The following is an 18,030-nucleotide window of genomic DNA, read 5'->3' as shown; positions in this document are numbered from 1 at the left end:
AAAAAAATTAAAAAAAAGTTCATGTAAACAACTATCTCTGAACAGCCTTAGCATAAAGCTACAAAAATATGTCACACCTTATCAGTCTTAAATATATCAAACCTTTAACAGGAAGAGAGAAAATGTACATTGGTATTAACGTTACCACCTTGTTGGTTCTTGGGTTCAGCATAAGTGGCTTGCCTTTTTCTTTTATGTGCAAACGTCGACATGCCAAAGTACAAGTGGTGGAAACTACTCTTAACCGGGACAACATCTTTTCTTTCACCTGAAAAAAACAAACCAAATAAACCCACTGATGAGAATCATATTATAGGCCTCCATGTCCATCGGGTATCAGTTTTCAAAACACATTTATGTTTCCATAGGCTGCAACTGTTTTAAAAAGGTAACAATAGGCGAAGGTGAAAACTTACTTTTTCTGATAACACTCTTATGTTCTTGGGAAATAATCACTGCTACTCTTTATGTACCACCTACTATGTATCAGACACTGCAAAAAACATTTAACCTCTTTCTAGACACACAAGTGTGGCAAGGTATGCATCTCCCACTTGTGAGAGAAACAAATTAAGAAGTTAAGAAACAAGGTAACATAGTAAATAGCAAAGTGAGTTTCATTTTAGTGAGTGAGAGTTTAGCTCCAAGGTAGAAAAGTAAATAATAGGAAAGTGGAGACACACACAGAGGAAGAAAATCTATCCTAATTCTTAATCTAGACCTAGAATTTTAATGTTCTATGTTTAATGTTTAAATTTAATATACTAGAACTTTTTGTCTTAGCAAACCTGCTATTTAATATACATAAATCATATAAATTGGCTAGAAAACATATAAAGTAATTGGGTATAATTACTTTATATGAAATAATGTATAAAATAATTGCATCCATCATAAACATGGACATTTTTAAAGAGAAAACTATACATTAAATCCAAAATATTTAGTGATAATAGATTCTTCTGCTTACCAATTACCTTACCAAAAATCAGAATTTGAAACGCCTATTTATTTCTTTAAACATTACAAATCATTGCAATGATTATGCTGTTAAGTTTTTTTAAACGGAATTTCTATTTGTGGAGAAATCCATGATCTGCGTGACAGGGCAGCAAAACCATTTACATAAGGATTTTTTTTTCTTTTTGAAGCTCATATACCATAAAAGTAACCATTTTAAACTGAACAATTCAGAAGCATTTCAGAAGTTCTTTTTTTGTTTTTGTTTTTGAGATGGAGTCTCGCTCTATTGCCCAGACGGAAGTGCAGTGGCACGATCTCAGCTCACTGCAAGCTCCACCTCCCGGGTTCACGGCATTCTCCTGCCTCAGCCTCCTGAGTAGCTGGGACTACAGGCACCCGCCACCACGCCTGGCTAATTTTTTTGTAGTTTTAGTAGAGAAGGGGTTTCACTGTGTTGGTCAGGATGGTCTCGATTTCCTGACCTCATGATCCGCCTGCCTCAGCCTCCCAAAGTGCTGGGATTACAGGCTTGAGCCACTGCGCCCGGCCAGAAAATTCTTATAGTCGTACAACCACCATCTCTATTTATTCCAAAATATCTTTTTACCCCAGAAAGAAACACTATACCCATTAAGCAGTTATTCCCCATTCCTCCTTTTGGTCCGTTACAACATAAACTCTTTATTACTATTATTCTGTGTATTTATGCTTTACAACAAGTTTTGCCAAGCTCTACTATAAGGGTTACAAATCCCTGTGACCCGAAAGGCAGGAAGGAAACTATCCTGCCTGTGTTGTACACACACACACACACACACACACACACACGAGGTGGGGGGGTTCAGTGGCAGCATGATTTCTGGATTACTTTTACACATATTTCAATCCAGAGGTCAGTGAGAACTTCAAAAAAGGGAATTTACTTATTTATTTTTGAGAAAGAGTCTGGCTCTGTCACCCAGGCTGGAGTGCAGTGGCGCCATCTCACTGCAACCTCCGCCTCCCAGGTTCAAGGGATTATCCTGCCATCCTGCCTCAGACTCATGGGTAACTGGGACAACAGGCACATGCCACCACGCCCAGCAAATTTTTTATATTTTTATTAGAGATGGGGTTTCACCATATTGGCCAGGCTGGTCTTGAACTCCTGACCTCATGATCCACCTGCCTCAGCCTCCCAAAGTGCTGGGATTATATGCATGAGCCACCATGCCCAACCAAAAAAGGGATTTTTTTTTTTTTTTTTTTTTTTGAGACGGAATCTCTGTCGCCCAGGCTGGAGTGCAACAGCATAATCACAGCTCACTACAACCTCTGCCTCCTGGATTCAAGCTATTCTCCTGCCTTAGCCTCCCGAGTAGCTGGGATTACAGGAACCCGCCATCATGCCTGGCTAATTTTTTTTTCTGTATTTTTGTAGAAACAACATTTTTACCATGTTGGCCAGGCCGGTCTTGAACTCCTGACCTCAGGTGATCCACCTGCCTCGGCCTCCTAAAGTGCTGGGATTACAGGCGTGAGCCACCACGCCCGGCCAAAAAGGGATGTTTTAAAGGTGTTGCATGATCACTTATTCCTGGACACTGAAACACTCCAGTTTGCAAGCAACTACGCTGAAGTTGTTTTCTGCCTCCCATACCAATTCCATCCACCAACCTTTGAAACGAAGTGTGATTTGATGTTTCAAGACCACCTGCACGAGGCTTAGCGTTTCATCAACACATCCATGTATGGATGGTAAGCCTGACATTAAATATGATGCAGTCAGAGTGAGAAGTCCTTCAACATTGCCAAGAATGTTTCACTCGCATTAAATAGTCATTGATGCAATTAAACTGTAAATAATCAAGCATGAAGGACATAAATGAAAATAATGTGTGAATGATTTAAAAGGTTTCCTGCTCTTTGTCAAAAAAGTGAAAAACACTGTACAGGTAGCCAGGCCAAGATAGTAGGGATGGTTTTGTTCACAGCTTCAAAGAAGAAATTTAAGAATTAATTGTGAGCCTTAAGAAAACACTGACAGGCCGGGCGTGGTGGCTCAAGCCTGTAATCCCAGCACTTTGGGAGGCCGAGACGGGTGGATCACGAGGTCAGGAGATCGAGACCATCCTGGCTAACACGGTGAAACCCCGTCTCTACTAAAAAAAATACAAAAAAAAGAGCCGGGCGAGGTGGCAGGCGCCTGTAGTCCCAGCTACTCGGGAGGCTGAGGCAGGAGAATGGCGTAAACCCGGGAGGCGGAGCTTGCAGTGAGCTGAGATCCGGCCACTGCAATCCAGCCCAGGCGACAGAGCGAGACTCCATCTCAAAAAAAAAAAAAAAAAAAAAAAGAAAAGAAAACACTGACAAAGAATGTAGAAAATGGGAAGAGCAGAAAGAGTAAGAGGAAAAGGCAGTAGTAGAAAATCTTCAGTGTATTGTTAAAAAAAGATTTAATTTCTGAATATGTTCTGTCAGTAGAATAAAACTACAAAATCACACATAGGAGATTTGAGACCCTTTTAAGAAATATTTGAGCTGTTCAAAAGACAGTAAGACAGAAAAATAACCAGTAGCTGAGCCTACACAAACCTTTTGAGTCAAACACAAGCAAATTACTTCCTCAACTACCAACGCTGACTACTGGAGAGGCATCAAACTCTAACAACTTCCTGATAGACTTTGCAGGGGAAAGGTAACACAAATTATTGAAATTATGTATTTTACTCATCTGAATGGTCTTATTCATTAAGCAGGTGCTACATCATTATCCTCATCCTTTTTCATTGCTGCATTTCTATTATAGTCACAATACAGCAGCAAAATAACCATGATGAAAATAAATGTTCAGGTTATCTTTTAGAAATTAATTTATGCCACCAACTTGATGCTTTAAGTTCAAAATACTATAAAATTACGATTTTGCATATACACTCTTTATTACTATTATTCTGTATATTTATGCTTATTATTTTATAATAACTCAAGTATTCAAGCAAATTTAAAGGGTTTTTTTTCTTTTTTGAGATGGAGTCTCACCCTATCGCCCAGGCTGGAGAGCAATGGCATGATCTTGGTTCACTGCAACCTCCGCCTCCTGGGTTCAAGCAATTCTCCGGCCCCAGCCTCCCAAGTACCTGGGATTACAGGCATGTGCCACCATGCCCAGCTGATGTTTTGTATCTTTAGTAGAGATGGGGTTTCACCATGTTGGCCAGGCTGGTTTCGAACTCCTGACCTTGTGATCCTCCCACCTCAGCCTCCCAAACTGTTGGGATTACAGGTGTGAGCCACCGCGCCTGGCCTTAAAGAGTAATTTTTTACTATACTTTTCACTTCATGATTCCACTGAATTGTTTTTCTTAGAATAAAAAAGCAGCATTATTTTGGGCCCATTTACAACACAGGTCTAAAGCTGCAGATGATATGACTGCCATCTAGAAAATCTGAGACAGTCAACTGAAAAAAATACTAGAACTAATAAGAAGACTTCGGCAAAGTGGCTGATTACATCAGCAGTAAGATATTTAATAGGATAAAAGATTCTATTTACAATACTAATACAAAGTATAAAATACCTAGGAAGTACACCAACAGAGAAATTAACAGACATAAAGAAGTCCTAAATATATGGATGGAATACCCATTTCTGGATGGGAATAGTCAACAGTAAAAATATCAGTTTCCCCTGAAACAATCCACACAGTTCTAAGGCAATTCCAACAAAAATTCCAAGAATATTTATAGAGCTTTGTTTTTTATTTTTTTAGAGACAAGATCTCATTCTGAGCTCAGGCTGGAGTGCAGTGGCCCAATCATAGCTCACTGCATCCTTGAACTTTATGGAGCTTTAGACTCAACTTAAACGTATATTTGAAAGAGCGAATGTGAGAAAATCCAAGAAATTTTGAAAAAGGAGAGGTAGAAGGATTTGCCATTACAGTTAGCAAAACCCTTCAAACAGATTAAACATGTTAATATTTTTTCAGAAAGTAAAGAAACTATAAAGAATTACGAGTCCAGGCCGGGTGCAGTGGCTCACCCCTGTAATCCCAGCACTTTGGGAGGGTGAGGCAGGCAGACTGTTTGAGTTCAGCAGTTCGAGACCAGCATGGTCAACATGGTGAAACCCCGTCTCCACCAAAACACACACACACACACAAAATAAAATTAACCTGGGTGTGGTAGTGTACACCTGTGGTACCAGCTAAGGTGGGAAGGTTGTATGAGTCTGGGAGGCAGAGGTTGCAGTGAGCCGAGATTGTGCCATTGCACTCCAGCCTTGATGACAGAGTGAGACCCTATCTCAAAAAAAAAAAAAAAGGAATTGTAAGTCCAATTCCAGGTGGTCCAGGTGGGCCTCCTGGTGTCATGGAGAAAAGGGTCTGTGACTAGTGCCCCCCACAAATTTGTGTGATACTGGAGACACCATGAACAAACACCATCACTGTCTATGACAACAAGAGTCTTCTGCTATCTTAGCCTATTTGTGGGAGTGAATTCTTTTGGGGATCATGCGGAAACACATCTGTGCCATTTAAAAAATGTCACTCATGTCTATGGTATTCTAAACCTGCAAAGTTACCTCTGGGACTTTCCATGAAAAAGGCTCATTGGCTTAGGTGCTTATGGAATAAATTAATTGGCTGTATTTATGAGAAAATTTTTCAGAGACCTCTTATCTTTTCAGAGATTTATGAAAAGATACAAAAGCAATATCGCAAGCAGAATTCAGATTTACAACAAAGTAAAACTCCTTCGTATGTTCAAACTGCCTGCTTCGGATCCCCTGTGGGATTTATAAAGACGACCACTCCACCTTGTAGTCTGGTAGTTTAGATTAACCTTCCTCGGTGTCTCCTCTGACCTATCCAAACTCCTTCTTGAAAAGCTTAAATTCTATTTGAACTAAAGCTAGTTTAAAAATTGTTGGTAAAATAAAATAGGAATGTCTCAAAATTGTCAGTATTAAATATAATTCAGACATTTTTGCCTTGGGTCTACTGGTCAGATTTACACAGTTTCTTCTTCATTATTTTAAGGTCATCAAACTGTTGCTCCTGAGATATTTTTAATATTTCTTCGATTTGTCTGAACTTACATTTTTGGTTTTGAGCCTTTACATTTTGCAGTCTACACAGGTGACCATGGTGAGGCCCAGGTACATACGTTTATCTTCAGTACCTGGGCCACCAGCTGCAGGGCAGAGCCAGGCCCTATATATGGTCCTGCCCTCCTGATCCAGCAGTGCCTCCTGGCCATGCTAGAAGGGGTTGGGTCCCCCAGACAGACGTAGTTTTAATAGCTCTGTCCAGGACTCTGTACCTGGTACACAGCAATTAAAATTGCTTCCTGCTAGGTTTTATACTGGAAATTAGTAAGAGTCAAAATTGCAATATATGTAATTAAAACAACTAGATATAAAGAAAATTATTTTACAAGAAAAGCAGGATGCTTTTTGGTGAGGACGGTTATAAGAAAGACAAAAGATGTGTTTTTTGTTTAAAAAAGTAATTCCGTCTAGTTTAGAGGTTATTTAAAAGTTTCATAACGAAGGAAAAAAATGATATAGGTAAAACTACATTGATAAAACAAGTTAGAGATGAAAAAAACCTGAAATAATTTTGTAAGTAGTTGCAAAAAATTTACAGAAATCTTATCTTGTGTGGTCAAAGTTGACTGAGATTGAATTTGTTTATAAGGCTTTATTAAAATTCACTTTAATAGTAATACATTGAGGCCCTGCACAGTGGTGCATGCCTGGAATCCCAGCACTTTGGGAGGCTGAGATGGGTGGATCACTTGAGTTCAGGAATTCGAGACTAGCCTGGGCAACATAGTAAGACTTTGTCTCCACAAAAAGTATAAAAAAGGAAAAATAATAATAATAATATATTGAATTTGGTTTTCTCTTCTGAACAAGATTTTTGTGTAGTATTAATAAAAAAACTAACAAAAGACTGTAGTTTGCCTTTTGAGTAGGTTGCAAAATAGAAGAAACATTCTGTTTGCATCATGCTGTCTTTATTGAGCCTTTTGATTTTTTTGGAAAATGGGGTTGCTTTTCTATCAAAGAGTGAGGATTCTTGATTTCTGAAATCTCTAAAACTATCACCAAATCAAATTTCAAATTCCAAATTATGCCTTTTTGACCTTAAACCAATTCTTGGACATTCCAAAAGGGCCCGTGGAAGCCCAAGCGAAACATATTAGGCTTATTGGGCATGTTAAATTATATGGGAAGCATTATCAAATAAGAATAATGTTAAACCATTTCCTAGAGTCGCATTAACATGAACAGGTCAATATGTGTTCCAAAACTGCATGAGATTTCCTGGAAATCTGATACGTCTTAGGAAATGTTGTCAGTCATAATTCTAATGCTAAACTGTTGTATGTCACAGAAATAACTAAATTTCCTTGTCAATTGTATCATTATTATTATGAACTCTTATCAAGTCTTTAATCATGGCCCATTTTTAAGTCTTATTATCCGTGGTAAATTGCTTTATTCTAATACATCTTCAAAAAGATCCCCCTTTATTACAAAGGATACAGATGAAGAGCCAGATAAAGAGATGTAGATGGCAACGTATTGGGGGCAAGGGGATACAGGGCTTCCATGCCCTCTATGGACAGGCCACTCTCCCAGCACCATGTATTCAGCAACCCAGAAGCTCATCAAATCTTGTTGTTCAAGAGTTTTATAGAGCTTAATGTGCAGCACCCCCTTCCCCAAAGCTCATGGATAGGGCTGAATGTTCTAACCCTCTAATCACTTGGTCTTTCTAGTGATCAGCCCTATCCTGAGGCTCCCTAGGGGCTCTACCTAGGCAGAGTAGAGTCACCTCATGTGACTAGCATACACTCAGGTGTGATCAAAAGGGGATTATTATGACAAAAAACATGCCTATCATAGGGGGGAGGGGATTAATGGATACAAATATACAGCTTGACAGAAGGAATAAGACCTAGTGTTAGATCAGTAAGGTGACTATAGTTTATAATAATCTACTGTACATTTTAAAATAGTTAAAAGAATATTTCTAGCATAAATACAAATATTGAAAGTGATGGATATCCAAAATACACTGACTTGATCTTTACAAATTATATGAATATATTAAATTATCACATGTACCCTGAAACTATGTACATCTATTATGCATCAGTTAAAAACATTTTTTTAAAGACACTCCTATCATTCAGGAAATCCAAGGGTTGGAGGAGCTCTGTGACAGAATTGGGAAGATCAATATATTCAGTACAATGCCACACTATTTAATACATCTTTATGACCCTGATACCCTTTATAGAGCTTCCTTCCTAAAACAGTATATATTACCAAGTACATAAATCTTAAACTAGTGCTTTATTCTAATTAGATTTACATAGATTTTTCTTGAATCACAATTATAGTGATCACGAGTCTTAGACATCACCTAGTTTAAATATCTTAATTTAAATGAAAAAAAACCTAAAGCCCAGAGATAGAAATGGACAGTCCAGTATCACTCAGCTTATTAGTGGTAGTCCAGGGTTTTTATTTGCTTTCCCTTCCTCTTCCAAATTCTTCAGCTTCTGAGCCTTTGGTTATATTGCTTTTGTTTCATAAATGTATTCCCTCCCATTCCTTTCTAAATTCCATTTTTAAAGACAAAATTTCATTTCATTTATTTTCTTTTATTTTGAGACAGGATCTTGCTTTGTCGCCCAGGCTAGAGTGCAGTAGCATGATCACAGCTCACTGCAGCCTTGACTTCAGGGGCTCAAGCAATCCTCCCACCTCAGCCTGTCAAGTAGCTGGGATGACAGGCATGTGCCACCATGCCCAGCTAATTTTTGTAGGTTTTTTTTTTTTTTTGGTAGAGAAAGAGTTTCACCATTTTGCCCAGGCTGGTTTCCAACTCCTGGGCTCAAGTGATCTGCCAGCCTCAACCTCCCAAAGTATTATGGTTACAGGCGTGAGCCACTGAACCCGGCCTCATTTCTTGATTAAGCAATTTATCCACCATCTAACTTCTTATCTAGCTCTTTAGTTACCTATTTTTGATATTCCGTTTTTTCACTTCAATTATTTTATGTCTATATTTCTATTTGGTTCTGTTTTACAGTCACCAGTTCATGCTTCATAACTTTAAATTCTGACCTCATTAAATAGATATTTATTTATTTATTTATTTATTTATTTTATTTATTTATTTATTTATATTTTTTATTTTTTTGAGACGGAGTCTCGGCTCTGTCGCCCAGGCTGAATCGCAGTGGCCAATCTCAGCATCACTCAAGCTTCTGGCTCCCGCGGTTTACGCCATTCTCCTGCCTCAGCCTTCCCAAGTAGCTGGGTGACTACAGGCATCCGCCACCTAGCCGGCTAGTTTTTTGTATTTTTTTTTTTAGTAGAACGGCGGTTTCACGGGTTAGCCAGGATGGTCTCAATCTCCTGACCTCGTAGATCCGGCCCCATCTCGGGCCTCATCTCGGCCTCCCAAAGTGCTGGGATTACAGACGAGCCACCGCGCCTGCCCTAAATATTTAAAGACCTTTTCTAATGTCTTTAGTGCCTGAATATATCTTTCAATGGCATAATTTTTGTCTGTAAGCTCACTTTTAAAAAAAATAAGAGCAATCTTTCATGGTGGTCCCATACATGTTGTGTGTTGTGGAAATCAACCCTCGGTGGCAGTTGTAAGTTTGCCTCTCTATGAAATCTAGAGGGTTTACAGGCTAAAACTAGTTTCCATGTTAGTTTCTGTGTTAGATGGTTACATACCTCGGGTAGAATTCCAAAGTCAAATTCAAACAAGTTGAAGCTTAGGATTCTACTTATGGTGTGGGATGGATGGTTTAACTCTTGTCTCAACCCCAGTGAGGATACAGTCTTCATTCATGGAGAGAAAAGTGTTTCCCCATTCTCAGCTTCCCAATATATGTCTAATTTTGGTTCTGAATGTTGAACAGGCCTTGGGAACTCAGTTTCCATCTCCTGGCAAGCAATAAACACTTCAAACCCTAAGTAGTATTTATGTACTGTATTTCTTCCCTGTCTACCCATGGAACATTTGTCTTCAATCAAGCTCACTGCTATAGGTTCTTTCTTCACTCCTGCATGTGGAGATTTCTCTCTTGCTTTCAAACTTGGCTCTGTGTTGTTTCAATTTTACTTACCATCTCTGTGTTTTTAGAGCAAGAAAGGGAGATTCCGGCATGTGACTAATTGATCACTTTAAACTGGAAGTTGATTCACTTTAAACCTGTATCATAATTATTTACTCATCTGTTGAGCACCTACCACACGCCAGGGCTGGAATGAGGCCTACGGTTAGTATTGCTCTCATAATCCTACTTAACACTACAGGAATCCATGCTTTTTTAGCCTCTATGAAACTTACACCATCAGATTTGGTTTTCCTTTTCCTTTTTGAGACAGAGTCTCGCTGTCACCCAGGCTGGAGTGCAGTGGCACGATCTCGGCTCACTGCAGCCTCTGTCTCCTAGATTCAAGTGATTCTCCTGCCTCAGCCTCCCAAGTAGCTGGGACTACAGGCACACACAACCATGCCCGGCTAATTTTTTTGTATTTTTGGTAGAGACAGGGTCTCTTTATGTTGCCCAGTCTGGTCTCAAACTCCTGGCCTCAAGCAATCTGCCAGCCTTGGCTTCCCAAAGTGCCGAGATTACAGGTGTGAGCCGCTGCATCCAGCCAGATTTGGTTTTCTTTAGGTAAACATCAAAAGCATTCAACAGAATCTATTAAATCACCACCATGCAATATATTCTGTTAATGTTCTATTACCAGTAAGTTATAAAGTCCTATATAAAGCTCACCTTTGTGCTTTTTAAAAGAACTATAAACATAAACAAAACCAAGAAAAAGAACTTGGCCAGGTGCAGTGGCTCACACCTGTAATCCCAGCACTTTGGGAGGCTGAGGCGAGCGCATCACTTGAGGTCAGGAGTTCAAGACCAGCCTGGCCAACGTGGTGAAAACTCACCTCTACTAAAAATTCAAAAATTAGCCGGGCAGGGTGGTGCATTCTTATAATCCCAGCTACTCAGGATGCTGAGGCATCAGAATCGCTTGAACCAGGGAGGTGGAGATTATAGTGAGCCGAGATCATGCCACTGCACTCCAGCCTAGGCAACAGAGTGAGACTCCATCTCAGAACAAAATCTAACTCACCCTTTCTCAATTTTAAATTAAAAAATAGACATATATCTGTATAGGCTTCCCAAGTGTTCCTTTCTTAAAAATTTTAAATTTGTAGGGGTACACACACACACACACACACACACACACATATATATAGAACCAGCATTGTGTACTTATATCTTCACTTTCTGAATCTAATAATTGATATCTATTAAATACGTACAATCCAAGAAGAAACAGTGGTAGAGCCTGCTTTGAGCAAACTCCGTTGATTTTACTTTTAAGGGAGAGAATTAGCTATATAAGAGAATTCTTCACTGGATTTCTTTAAATAGCAAGATTTTCAGGCTATTTTAAATTTCAAGTTACTCAAATTTGACTTTTATACATCGTTTCAGGATTATGTTGCATGAAAGGTCCATGTCACTTTATTTCCATTTATTAGCGTACTCCAGAAAGTACCAGCAGTTGGTTCTACAAGTACAAATTCTATATACATCATGTTTCTACACTTTTAAAATTAATCAGTATCAAATTACTAATAATGTTAATTATATCAGCACAGTGTTAAAAATATGCACACCAAGTAGCTTTCTCCCCAGAATCCCCAACATGGCGACAAAAGTATTATTAACAAAATTGGGATGGTTGATACTCTGCTAAGTGGCGAAAAAAACCTATTTAAATTTTAAAAATTGTCATTTAAAAAAAGTGGGTTTTTTTTGTTTTGTTTTTTGGTTTTTGGTTTTTTTTAGAGATAGTATCTCACTCTGTCACTCAGGCTGGAGTACAGTTATATAATCATAGCTCACTGCAGTCTTGAACTCCTGGCTCAAATGATTCACCTGCTTTAGTCTCCCAAGTAGTTGGGACTACAGGCACAAACCACTGTACCTGGCTGATTTTAATATTTTGTAGAGCTGGCATCTCGCTATGTTGCCCAGGCTGGTCTTGAACTCTTGGCCTCAAGCAATCTTCCCACCTCAGCCCGTGAGTTGCTGGGATTACAGGCATGAGCCATCACATCCAGCTAAAAAGAAGTTCTAAAGTAATTCATCATATGTTTGTGTGGCTCTTCCGGGAGAGATAGCATTATTTACTACAGTTACAACTTTGGGCCTGGCGTCGTGGCTCAAGCCTGAAATCCCAGCACTTTGGGAGGTTGAGGCAGGCAGATTGCCTGAGACCAGGAGTTCAGGACCAGACTGGGCACAACACAGCAAAATCCTGTCTCTACTAAAAATACAAAAAAATTAGCTGGGTGTGGTGACGGGCACCTGTAATCCTTGCTTCTCAGGAGGCTGAGGTGGGAGAATCGCTTGAACCTGAGAGGCGGAGGCTGCAGTGAGCAGAGATTGTGCCACTGCACTCCAGCCTGGGCAACAAGAGTGAAACTCCATTTCAAACACACACACACACACACACACACACACACACACTTTGGTGATTAGTACTGCAAACTAGGTAAATCTAAAATGGTATGGAATACATTTTATTTTGAATCAAAGGCAATCCCCAAAAAAATGCATTTTGGAATCATCAGTTAAGATCAGGTTTCTGATATATGAAATCTTCTATTTACAACTCCTAGTTAAAATCTTGTTCCTATCAAACAATGAATTTGGACCCAGCACAGTGGCTCATGCCTGTAATCCCAGCACTTTGGGAGGCAAAGGTGGACAGATTATGACATCAAGAGATTGAGGCCATCCTGGCCAACATGGTGAAACCCCATCTCTACTAAAAGTACAAAAATTAGCCAGGTGAGGTGGTGCATGCCTGTAGTCCCAGTGACTTGGGAGGCTGAGGCAGGAGAATTGCTTGAACCCAGGAGGTGGAGGTTGCAGTGAGCAGAGATTGTGCCACTGCACTCCAGCCTGGTGACAGAGTGAGACTCTGTCTCAAAATAAATAAATAAAATAATGAATTTGGCTTGTATATAAAGACAACATCACCTCTCAAATCTACCTCATAGAAAACTGTGATGATCAAATAAGAGAATATATGCAAAAGAGTATTATAAAGATAAAACATATTATTCAAAGTATTAGAGAACTTAATTTTATTAGCAAGTGATAGAGTAAAATAAAATATAAAAGTAATTTTAACAGTGTCTTTAGTAGGCATAAGTAAAAAAACAACTTAAGGAAAAAACCAATCTTTGCAGAAATCAGAACTTAGAACACTTACAGAGAGAAACAGACAGGTGGGCTTAATATCTGCTGGAGACAAGACAGAACTCGGAAGACACACACCTAACTCCTTACGTTACACAAAGATGACAGAAGGAGAACTACAGGAGCGAGGGAAGTAAAAACAGGAAATAAAAGAAGGCGGGGATTCTAATTTTGAATAACTAAGTAAAATCAAGCTATTCACCGGAGTTTCTTTCTTTTGTTTTTTAGACAGAGTCTTCCTCTGTCACCCAGGCTGGAGTGTAATGGCGCGATCTTGGCTCACTGCAACCTCCACCTCCTGGGTCAAGCAATTCTCCTGCCTCAGCCTCCCGAGTAGTTAAGATTACAGGCACCCGCCACCATGCCTGGCTAATTTTTTGTATTTTTAGTAGAGATGGGGTTTCACCATGTTGGCCAGGCTGGTCTCGAACTCCTGAGCTCAGGTGATCCATCTGCCTCGGCCTCCCAAAGTGCTGGAATTACACGTGTGAGCCACTATATTTGGCCGGAGAGTTTCTTGAATACTGGAATATGCCTGGGGTTTCCTGCCCTGGTATGGCCACTGCCTTGCCCTTTCCATGAGTAAGCACAGACAAAAGAACTACTTCAAACAGGGAGGCAGTGGAACTCACCCTCTGGGTGGTATTTATAAACTGCACTGGGACTAAAGCTGTGAAGACATTGGCTGTTGGAGACTATTCTCCCTGGTCCCCTACCTGGGGGGGAGAAGGAAACAGTCAACACCTGAGAAAGACTGTTCACAGGAGACCAAAACCCTAGACACTGTTCACTAGAAAGAGCTCATGACAGGGCAACGAGCACAGGCTTTGCGGTCAGAAAGACTGGAGAGTGAATCTGGACTGGACTCAGCTAATTACCAGTTCAGAATCAGTTGTGTCACCCAGGCATTCCCAAATGGTCTCTGAATTGGTGTTAGTTTGGGACATGTTTTTGACTGGTCTATGACCAAATGAGGAAAAACTAACACAACGTAATATAGTTTTTTTTAATATTATTCTGTTTTATGTTGTAATTATGACCTTCCTACCTTTGTGGTGGTAAAATGTCCCTTTTTAAAGGAAAGGATCAGGACAGTAGATTGCAGTAGGTTTTTTGTTTGTTTTTTTGAGACAGAGTCTCAAAAATCACTTTCGCCCAGGCTGGAGTACAGTGGTATGATCTCGGCTCACTGCAACCTCAGGCTCTCAGGTTCAAGCGATTCTCCTGCCTCAGCCTACTGAGTAGCTGGGATTACAGGTGTGTGCTAACACGTCCAGCCAATTTTTGTGTTTTTAGTAGAGACGGGGTTTCACCACGTTGGTCAGGCTGATCTCGAACTCCTGACATCAAGTGATCCGCCCACCTCTGGCTCCCAAAGTGCTGGGATTACAGACATGAACCACTGCGCCCAACCAGATTGCAGTAGTTTTTAAGAAGGTTCTTAACCTTGACATAACTAAAAGTTGGAGATCTTACGTCTGGTCCCAATTGTCCCCCACACATACAGTTTTCATTTGTCCACTAAGTCCAAAAGTCTGGAAGCCATTGACTTAGATGTCTCATTTTTCTCATCAATAAAGTGGGGGAAGGGAAACTTGCAGAATTCTGTGTAGTAATGTTGATATACATATTATTAATATAGTCCTTAGAGTTTTACAATAGTATCACTATAAAGAGCTTGACTACTTGACTTAAAAGTTTGCTTAATAAAACCCATACCAAATAGTCTAGCAGAGTGGTCAAAGGGCGAGTTCTGGAGTCAAACTGCCTGAATTTAAATCCTGTGGCTAACACCTGTAATCCCCAGCACTTTGGGAGGCCAAGGAGGGTGGGTTGCTTGAGCTGAAGAGTTCCAGGTCAGCTTGGGCAACATGACAAAACCTCATTTCTATGAAAATTCAAAATTAACTGGGGTAGTGGCATGCGCCTGTAGTCCCGGCTACTTCAGAGGCTGAGGCAGGAGGATGGCTTGAGCATGGGAGATTGAGGTTGCAGTGAGCCATAATAGCACCAGGGCACTTCAGCCTCGGTTAGAGTGAGACCCTGTCTCCAAAACAAAAACAAAACAAAGCAAAACAAAATAAATCCTGGCTTTGCCATTTACTAGCTCTGTGATGCTGAGTAAGTCACAACCTTCCCGATTTGCATTTTCTCATGAGTAAAATGGGAACATTAAACCACAAGATCTATTTAATAGGCTGTTTTAAGATTTAAATTAGATAATCTATTTAAGATGCTTATCACAATGCCCTCTAGGTGCTCTAGAAGCTAGTTATAAGCATTACTATTAGCAGTTATAGACTAAAGTGGTCACAAGGTGCCTTCTAAATGCCTGCTAGTTTCTGCATCAACATCTTTTAATGATGAAATTAATATGAGACTAAAAGGATAATCATGATTAATATTTATTTAAAATATTTCAAATCAAATCTCTAAGTCAAGAATGAGAATTTGGATGGCATACAGATACAGGCAACATTAAATGTCATCCTAAACAAGTATATACAGAATCAATATATTTTTTATCACTTTTGAAATCTGTACATATTGATCAAAGGAGGTATAATATGCTGCCATAAAATCAAAATGGTAACTTTCAAATAAAATAATTTCTAATAAAAGTTATCTTTTATAAAGTCAATGTAATTTTATTTAGTGTGAATTTTGTCCTCTAACATTAATCCCTAGTAAATATAGGTTTTAATGTTATTTGTGTTTCAAAATATGGCTCACGCCTGTAATCCCAAAACTTTGGGAGGCCGAAGGAGGTGGATCAGTTGAGGTCAGCAGTTCGAGACCAGTCTGAAAAACATGGTGAAACCCCGTCTCTACTAAAAATACACACACACACACACACACACACACACACACACACAAAATTAGCCGGGCGTGGTGGCGCATGCCTGTAGTCCCAGCTACCAGGGAGGCTGATGCAGGAGAAGCGCTTGAAGGCGGAAGGCGGAGGTTGCAGTGAGCGGAAATCACCAACCCTGCACTCCAGCCTGGGCAACAAGAGCGAAATTCCGTCTTAAAGAAAATAAAATATGTCTAGTTTGTCTGAAATTCACCAAAATAAATTAGAGTTTTTAACTTAATATACAAATTATACATATATAACTAGAAGTTTTTAATTTTACAAAAGAAGTTCCCAAATGGTAAATGGGTTTTTTCCTTTATGAATATTTTGCTTTCATAAATATATTAAAAGACAAAAACATACAAACACCCTCTAAGAGTGTCACCCATAAGCAGTTCTCAGGAATAGCTATTAAGCATAAATATATTATTCTCAAGAGAATATTTCTACAGAAGCATAGCCCAACATTTGCTATTAATGCATGATAAAAGTCATACTGGGAGCCAGGCGCGGTCGCTCACGCCTGTAATCCCAGCACTTTGGAAGGTCAAGGTGGGTAGATCACTTGAAGTCAGGAACTCGAGACCAGCCTGGCCAATATGGTGAAATCCCGTCTCTTATTATAATTACAAAAATTAGCTGCCCTCAGGTGATCCACCCATGTCGGCTTCCCAAAGTGCTGGATTACAGGCGTGAGCCACCGCGAACGGCCTATATGTATGTTTTTAAAAACAACTGTTTCTCTCATCTAACAGAATATTTGTAAATTGAAAATCAAAATCATGGGTACAATATCGCAATTAGCCTAACAACATGAGCAATGCTTAAGGAACATACACGTTTATGGGAGTGGGGGTGGAGGATGCAGCTATGAAGTTAGACCACTTGAGTTTGAATCTAGGCTTTGTCACGCTAAAACTGTGGTCTTGGACAAGTTACTTAACCTACATAAACCTTAGTTTCCTGGTTTGTAAACTGGAGACAGTAACAGTATCAACCTCAAAAGGGTTATTTTGAGATAATCCGTGTAGAAACTAGCGCTCTGCCTGTCACCAGCAATTAACACATGCTATTATTGCTATCGTTATCAACTGCAACACTAACAGAAATAGCAATGCTATTAACCGCTTCGCTTAGAGGTGACAGCCACAAGCATCAGGAAGGTAAATCCACAGACAGAAGACGATAAAACGTTTTGTAAGAAAGCACATGTTAATTTGATCACGCTTTTCACCACAAGCAACATAAATTTTCTAGAATTATCTCTGGAACCAAAAAAGAAAGTAGAAACCTAGGACCACCTAGGTAACACCATATGCAGAGATAGTTATCTCCAGCGTGGAAGAAACACGTGCCAATCCCGATTCACAGATGGCATTTCATAAGAATAGACAAAATCAGTCCAATCTTACAACTCTCTAGCCCGCAGCAAGTCTTTTTTTTAAAGGGAGGAGCCACACACACAGCCTAACTCCTGCCGTTAACTCGGCCCCACTGAATAAAGGAGACAGACTTGCCAAAGGAGTTTCCAGCCACAAAAGTCCTTCTGTGGAGGGGTGCAGAAAGAGCGAGAAAGAGATGCTGGCGTTTGGGAGGCCCAGGGCCTCGCTCCCGGGCGAGACGGGGGCGCCCCGGCGTCAGCGTGCGGAGGGACCTGGAAATCGCGCGCAGGGATGAGCCGCGGTCGCTGGAACCCGGGTAGCCGCGACGCAGCCGGTCTCTCGCCCTCAGCGCAGACTCCGCGGGCGGCTTCCCTTCCCCCAGCCCCCACCGCCAGGCCGGGACCAGCTGGGGCCGCACGCGCGGAGTCCGGAGGCGCGGCAGCGCTGGGCTCTCCGGGCCGGGCCAGGGGAGGCCGGCGCCCGCTCCTCTCCCGGACCCCACCCGGGCCCCACCTC

The 18,030-nt window shown here is 40.4% G+C and overlaps 1 protein-coding gene across 1 annotated transcript in view; it reads right to left on the bottom strand.

Annotated features, from left to right (window-relative positions):
• The window catches only part of ME2 (malic enzyme 2), a 65,536-nt gene extending 47,706 nt beyond the window's left edge, over positions 1–17,830 (bottom strand). The window contains exons 1-2 of the mRNA XM_017877556.1: positions 17,650–17,830; positions 149–268 (exon numbers count right to left, since the gene is read on the bottom strand). Coding sequence (XP_017733045.1) covers positions 149–256 — 108 coding nt within the window. The 5' untranslated portion in view covers positions 257–268; positions 17,650–17,830. The remainder of the gene's footprint in view (positions 1–148; positions 269–17,649) is intronic.
• Between the last annotated feature and the right edge of the window lie 200 nt (positions 17,831–18,030).

The sequence above is a fragment of the Rhinopithecus bieti genome, unplaced genomic scaffold (genome assembly GCF_001698545.2).
Source record: "Rhinopithecus bieti isolate Rb0 unplaced genomic scaffold, ASM169854v2 scaffold_9976, whole genome shotgun sequence".
Taxonomy (NCBI): Eukaryota; Metazoa; Chordata; class Mammalia; order Primates; family Cercopithecidae; genus Rhinopithecus; species Rhinopithecus bieti.
This window is presented reverse-complemented; position numbering and strand designations above follow the sequence as displayed.